Here is a 7,679-nt window from a genome sequence, read left to right on the forward strand (position 1 = left end):
CTGCTCCTGGTGCATGCTTAGATGTCATACAAATATCTGCAAGATGCAGACTCCTCTGACGGGTACATTTGACTTGGGCTCCCATCAGCTCAACTGAAACATACTTGGAAATGCTCAGCAGTCTAAGATTCCACTAATCAAGTTTTCCGTTTTTACCCTTTTTTTTTTTTAAAGTATCATATCTATATTATGGTCTCAAGAGTTTCCATACCTCTCTAACTGCTTCCTCAGTAAATCTTTGGCATCTTGTTTTTTGGTGGATCCAAACTAATGTATTTATTGTTGTCATTATTTTATTTCATTTGAAGTCAATTGTACAGTTTTATTTAAGTAAAAGATAAAATTGAGAACTGGTGGTCTGTTTTACACCACTTGAAAGACTGAAGCCCACAGATTCTGCTGAACATTGCCTCCGCAAACCTAAAAAATCTCTATATAGAAATAGTCATAAAGGTTTATTCTTTCATCTGGTAGTCAGTGGTCCCAGGCAAAGATTAGCAACTCCAACACAACTAAGAACTCTTTTTTCTGGGAGGGGTGCTGGCTAAGCCATATAACTTCTTTAAGCTTTTTAACGGTGTTGTCCTATGTAGATTCTTTTTTTTTCTGGCAATAGCTGCTGAGCTGTTCAGTATACAAAAGATAAGGAATTTAGCTTGGATGCTAGGAAGGAACAGAGAGAAAAAGGGGAAGAACAAGGAAAAAGAGGGACGGAATTAAAGAGTATAAAACTAGGAGCGTGCAGTCCTGGGAGTAAAATTGGAAAAGGTCATCTGAGGCTGGAAATTTCTAACATGTAATTGAAAGTTTTTCACCTTGATAATTAGACTTTGTTTGAAGGTGGCACAAACCCAAACCCAGCTCAAAAAAGTAAAGAAGGACTCATAGTGGTTCACAGTTTGAAAAGATCAAAAGTTGGTAGCATCTAAGGAAGACTTATAGAAACTTCTATCAGCAATACCAGATCTCGCTCTTATTCATCTCTGTTTAACAGTTTCCATGTTGATTTCACTCTATCCTACTGTAGACAGGACCTTTTTATGTGATAGGAAAGATGGTTTCTGCCAGACCCAACTTAGTAACTATAAAAAGAGAGCTATTTTTTGATCTCAATAAAACACAGAACAATTTCAGGGACATGGTCTAATTAGCTCTGCTTGAGTTACATGTCCGTCCTTGTACTAATCAAAGTCAGTGAAATAGAGCCCTGCCATTGTCCGTCACTGGCCAGATGACTCTGTTTTTGCTTGGTGTGGGGTGGGGGAGGGAGAAGGGAGTGGTTTATTATTGGAAGAATGGGGATGGAAATGCTTTCTGGAAAGATAAAAAATAACAGTTGCCTCTTTGTGTTGTTTCAGTATAATAAAAAAAACCCAGTGTCTTCCAAAAACCTTCAGTACGTCAGAATGTTCTACCCAGCTTTGTGTAGTGGGGCTTTTTGTGTGAAACATTTATAAAAGATACTGAACCTTGCCTGATTTTGAGGTAGTAAGGAATGGAGTCACACTCATAGGTGGTCAGATAATCCAGGAACTGAACTAACTTAGCAGAAGCAGGAATTTGGAGTTAGAAGTAATCATGAGAACAGGTCCATGAAAGAGCATTGCATTGTCAAAGGAGGTGTGTACAGATTGCAGCCTATTTTATTTTCTCTTGTGAACTGGAAAGGACAGATTAACAATTGCTGACTTTTTTTTCATGGGATATTATAGTTTGCTTTTTAAAAAAGATTTATTTATTGATGCATACAGAACTGGGGCACAGTCAGAGGTGCAGGGGCAGCAAGAGGATTCGCCAGAAACAGAGTGGGGAGCAGAACAGGCAGGTCAATGAAGTACACTGCTGAAGGGAGCAGCAGGCAGGTCAGGAGAGACATCCTGTGCCATGTGGGTCACCTCTGGGAAGGGGATCGAACTCGCACTGAAGCCACCACGGCTCAGCTTAGCTTCTCAGTGCAGAGCTACAACCTGCTGCACCACCAGGGAGGGCTCTATTGTAGGGTTTTCAAAGATCTTCTGCAGGAGGTCTTTGACTGCAGTTCTTGTGGTGGAGTGATTCTTATTTGACTGACTAGTTTGGGCATCTTCTCTCAGGCTAAGCGAGCATAGTCAGTGATGGCAGATGTCTACAGAGAGATAGACTTCCAATTAGCTTCAGGTCAACTGCAGATGTCTAGGCAGATGGTGGGAAACACGCTTGTATTTCTGTCCCACCATCCATGGGTGGTCCGTCTTTCTCCCTCTATTCTGTCACTTTAGGGCTATCTATCTACTGCCTACGCTCACTCATATCCCCAACTCCAGAAGACACATGCCACGCTGAATACAGGCTGCTCATGGTCCTACCGAAGTCCTTTCCATGGACCTCAGGTGAGGCAGAGTCCCTTCCCCTATGCGCTGTAGAATATAGCATTTCCTAAACTATTTCAAAACCCTAAACTATTGGAGACAAATTCTGTCCTTTACCTTTTCTTCAAATCTGAATTCTGACACAGGTGATGTGCTAAGGGCCACAAAGCCAGTGTTCATTATCTTCTTTGTAAATTCCTAAAAAGTGGGCAAGAGTTATAATGTGGGGAGAACTTAGCCACTATTGTTTTATTTTTGGTTTTTGGAGACTTAACCCACACTGAAAAAGACTATAATTTTAAGCTTCTTTTACATATATTATCCTAATTAAACATTTAGGAAGACTGGTCCCAACTTATACATGGGAAAACTGAGGTTTAGAAAGGTTAAGAAAATTTCTCATATGAAACATAAAAGGTAAGACTAGAATCCGAACCCATTGTCTTTCTGATAGCAAAGTTTATGCTCCTTTCACTGTAAGCTATTAACTGATTACCAAGAAGTCTACAGCTTTATTCTTAGTGCTCTGAGTCAGACATGGGAACCTGGATAAAGTGCTGGTGCTTCTGACTCACTGTCATTTTCTCAGTCCACTCAGCCCTGCATCTAAATTTTCTTGTATGCACATAATGGAACATAATAAAACATTTTAACTTCCTTGCAAAACTATGATGAGGTTTGGGAGTGGGAAGGTAGGAAAAGAATTGGTGGAACTAGAATTTATTGAACATCAAGTACTATGCTGAGGGTGGATTCTGTGATGGGCTCTTCACCTACACCGTTTACTTTAACTAGGGTGATTTAATTCAGAGGTTGGTATGGCATAGTCATTGACCAATCAAGATGGCACTGGCCGGAACAGTCAGAGTGCTGTGTCTGTGGCTGAGGGAGAAAGGCTTAGGGAGGCTAAGCAGCTCATACAAGCTCAGCCAGCCAGAGGACCCGGACCCCTCTCTCAGCTGCTGTGTAACAAAGCCAAGCTTTTCCAGCTACTTGAGCCAACACTTAAGAACACATTGGGCATTACGGTTCTCAGATGTAGGTGCTCTGATGTTATTTGGAAAGGGGTAAGCAAAGCTAAGACGTTTCAATCCCATGATTCCTCTTTCAAAGGAATGTTTCACTCCTTTTTCTTTGTTTTGTGTTTTCATTCCTTTTTTTGGCTTGTTTTATTTTTCGATAGATTTAGTTCAGTATGAGCCTTTGAATTTCATCCTCAGACTTACTTCCTCACCCTGTGATACCACTTCCCAGTCAAATGCATTCAAAGTACTGAGAGCAACACACACACACAAAGGAGAGTAGAGGAAGAGATTGGAGAGCAGAGGGGAAAGCAGAAGGCAGAAGAGGGGAGAGAAGGGGGGAAGGGGAGGAAGAACGAGAAAGAATTTAGACCAGGCTAGGCTGGAGCTTGTATATGCTTGTTTAATCAGATAGCTCAGAGCCACTGGAAAGTTTGCAAATTTAGAAGTCATTTCTGGTTCCTTAACAGCTTTCAACATCAAAGTGCTTGATGTTTTCAGCCAGCACCAGGCCTGCGGTAATCAACCTGGGAGGGGAGGTAAAAGCATGAAGGTGGAGACGCAACAATTACCTGTGGAAAGACCAGGGACAAACAGGAAGCACTGTCATCGGAAATGACTCACAGACTATAGTGGGGGCTCTCCCTCACCGCTTTAATGCCCCCACAGAAAAAAACACCCATTAGCTTTCGTTTTAGGATTTTTCCCTCTACAACAACTCAGATTCTCCCAACTCCCTCTTATGAGAGGGATTCAGATTTTCCAAAGTCACAACTTCCTGGCCCTGTGCTCTCACTTTGACTTCTCATACATAATAATGACAACTCACCTTAGTATTTGCTAATGAAGAAAACAGGGTTAGCCAGACTTGTGAATGACTTTTCTAAAAACGTACTGAAGCTGTTGCCAATGTTACAGACATGGTAAAACTCATCTAAGAAAAAGAAATTTCCTCAGTGGCCATGTTTTTGGTTCAGGTCTGGTCTCAGAGCCTGTTCTGAAAAGGGAACTACTATGATAGAATTTAAATGGGTTTTCATTACAGAGTCACATGGTTCCTTTGGGGGAGGGGAAGTGGTCTGCTGGCAAATGTTAACCACCACCACTCATGAAGACAACAGCAAAGGCACCACCCTGAACTGAGTGCATGTTAAAGATCCATGTGCTTTGACCAAGGACTCATGAATCAGGTTGCATCCCATCTGTCAGAGGGAAAGGAACCTGAGGAGCAGTACAAAAGGAGACTTCTACAGGCAGAAGGGAACAGAATCAAGGAAGTTAAAGTGGCAGAGAGTGGGCTGATCATGGCCAGGTTACCTTCCTTTCAGGGATGAAAGGGTCTGTCGGCAGATGACCTCATGTAGACAGTCAATTTCTCATTGGCTGGTATCAGATACAATTTCTGGAGAGTTTAAAACTAAATCTCGGTTTGTTCACGTGGATTTAGCATAAAGAACTCCATTTTGTGCCTGTTGTCTTGTCTTCAAACAAATCATCAAACCCACATTTTTAGCACCTGCCTATTTTTGTGGTAACATTTACATAAAAATTATTGTCATATGGTATTTCTACTACCTCGGTAAAATTGATGTAAATAATCTCAAGTGCACAAAAGAGTAAAGTGTAGTAAAATAATTAGAAGTGAGGCATTTTGAGCACTTATTACCTTTTAAGACTAGAACTTACTTAAATATAAGCTTATGCAATTTAGTTGTTAAAAGTGGCTGTATTTCAATTCCACTCCTAAGAATATATCCAAAGACACAAAAACATTAATTCAAAAGAATACCTTCACCCCTACATTTATTGTTGCAATATTTAGAATAGGAAAGATGTGGAATCAACTTAAATGCCCCAAAATAAGTGACTGGATTAAGAAGATGTTGTACATATATACTATGGAATATTATTCAGCAATCAAGAAAAGAAATAAACTCATGCCATTTGCGGCAACATGGATGGAGCTGGAAGGGATTATGCTTAGTCAAATCATCTTGTTTCTTAATGATGCTGGCTAAATGGAGACTTACTATCTAATTTTTACATTTGAGCTTTTATAAAACATTTGGTCCGAGTTGTTTGAATAGTAAAAGAAATTGAAATTAGATTTCTGGCTACAATTTTCTACTTTAAGCTCATAATTTATTTATAACTAAACTGCTAAATTCTCCTGTGAAGTAACAGAAAATTTCAATACTGGCTGTTAGCCCCAGTTCCTAGCAAAGAACTCCTAAGACCCTGGTGATTTCCTAAGAGATAAGAACCTTAGGAACATCTTTTGTTCTCATAGTTGGTCTTTCATCCAGTTCCCAATACAGAGCTCCTAACCCCCTTGGAATTTTCTGGGTGATGGGTGACTCTGGGAGGACTGCCTGATGACTTCATGATGGAGACAAGTCAACAGAAAGACCAAGTCAGGATTAGAAGCTTGGAGCTTTACAGACCCCCCTCAGTCCTGCCTACCTGGTGAAGCCTCCACAAAAACTCAAAATGTACTGGGTTTGAGAACTTCCAGTTTGCCAAACCAGTGAGGAGAGGGGTGCTGCTCCACAGGGTATAGAAACCCCAAGTCCCTTCCCCATACCACACCCCATAAACCTCTTCCTTTGGAATATTCATAAACTATCCTTTATTATATCTTTTTTTTTTTTAAGATTTATTTATTTATTTGTGCATACAGAACTGGGGTACAGGCCAGAGGCTCAGGGGCGGTGAGAGGCTTCACCAGAGACAGAGTGGGGAGCAGAACAGGCAGATCGACGAAGTACACTGCTGAGGGGAGCAGCGGGCGGGTCAGGAGAGGTCTGGCTCGCCATGTGGTCTCCTCCGGGGCAGGCTGCAGGCGGGAATCGAACTCATGCGGAAGTGGCTTCAGATTCTCAGTACTGTGTTTTAACCCGCTGCGCCACCAGGAAGGGCCTATTATATCTTTTTTAAAAAAAGATTTATTTTTATTTATGCATGCAGGCCAGAGATGCAGGGGCGGTGAGAGGATTCACCAGAGACAGAGTGGGAACAGAACAGGCTGACTGATGAAGTACACTGCTGAGGGGAGCAGCGAGTGTGTCAAGAGAGGTCTGCCGCACCATGTGGTCACCTCCGGGGCAGAGGTCAAACTCATGCTGTAGTGGCTTTAGCTTCTTAGTGCTGTGCTTTAACCCACTGCACCACCAGGGAGGGCCCCTTTATTATATCTTTAAAAATAAACCGATAAATGCAAGTAAATATTGTTTGTGTTCTGTGAGCCATTTTAGCAAATTAATGAGCCCAAAGAAGGGTTATAGGGGCTGCTCCTGGGGTTCTGTGCTCCCTTGATCTCCTCTAGTCCTGGTTCAATGCCCATGACTCCATTGCAGGATGGTCTTCTCTTTGGTTGCATAGATGTCTAGAGTTTTCCACTGTACTTGATAGGAAGAATACCAGAGAAGTAATACCAGCTGACAAAGCTCTGTTTTGGTGAAAGTGTCTATTGAATTTTTAAAATTTTAAACAAGTTTAAGTGGTGGTAAAAATTTTAAATACAAAAATTTACCTGCAACTATTTTTAGTGTTCAGTTCATCAGTGTTAACTATATTCTCATTGTTGTATAGTAGTTCTCAAGCACTGGCAGAACTGAAACTATTACACTATTGAGCAGCAAGCATAATGTGTCAGACTTACAACACCAGAGACAAAGCTAAAACTGCTCATCTTGTGGTCGCATGTGGCCTCTTACCAAAAGTTTATCTTGAGTTTTCCACAGAATTTGACAGTCCTTCCACTTCTTTGAACTTTTTTCTTGAACTTTTATAATTGTAAGATCTGTTGGTTCTCTTACCCATCTCTCCATTCCTTTTGCTGTCCTCTCTTGGGTCCTCTCTCTGAGTGCTATTACCATGGCTTCTTGTGTTTTCTCTTCTCTTTCTAGTCTACACAGAGCTGGGTGATCTCACCAACTTGGTTTCAGCTACCACCAGATACCCATTTAGCCTTATTACATATTTGTTTATCTCTGTTAACCCCATGTATCCCAAAGACAAGACCTAGCAGCTGGCACACAGTGAACAGTAAAATGTGTACTTAATGAATGAACGATTAAATAATAACGACTTGGCCCTCCCTGGTGGCGCAGCGGGTTAAAGCACAGCACTGAGAATCTGAAGCCACTTCCGTATGAGTTCGATTCCCGCCTGCCCCAGAGGAGATCCACGTGGCGCGGCAGACCTCTCCTGACCTCCCGCTGCTCCCCTCAGCAGTGTACTTCGTCGATCTGCCTGTTCTGCTCCCCACTCTGTCTCTGGTGAAGCCTCTCACCGCCCCTGAGCCTCT

The 7,679-nt window shown here is 41.8% G+C and overlaps 1 protein-coding gene across 1 annotated transcript in view; it reads right to left on the minus strand.

Annotated features, from left to right (window-relative positions):
• Window positions 1-3,867: 3,867 nt before the first annotated feature.
• Window positions 3,868-7,679, minus strand: part of SLAMF6 (SLAM family member 6) — a 17,685-nt gene continuing 13,873 nt past the window's right edge. Inside the window, exon 4 of the mRNA XM_012728904.1 lies at window positions 3,868-3,897. Within this exon, the coding sequence (XP_012584358.1) occupies window positions 3,868-3,897 (30 nt within the window). The remainder of the gene's footprint in view (window positions 3,898-7,679) is intronic.

This window comes from Condylura cristata, unplaced genomic scaffold (assembly GCF_000260355.1).
Source record: "Condylura cristata isolate star-nosed mole 26May11 unplaced genomic scaffold, ConCri1.0 scaffold00024, whole genome shotgun sequence".
Taxonomy (NCBI): domain Eukaryota; kingdom Metazoa; phylum Chordata; class Mammalia; order Eulipotyphla; family Talpidae; genus Condylura; species Condylura cristata.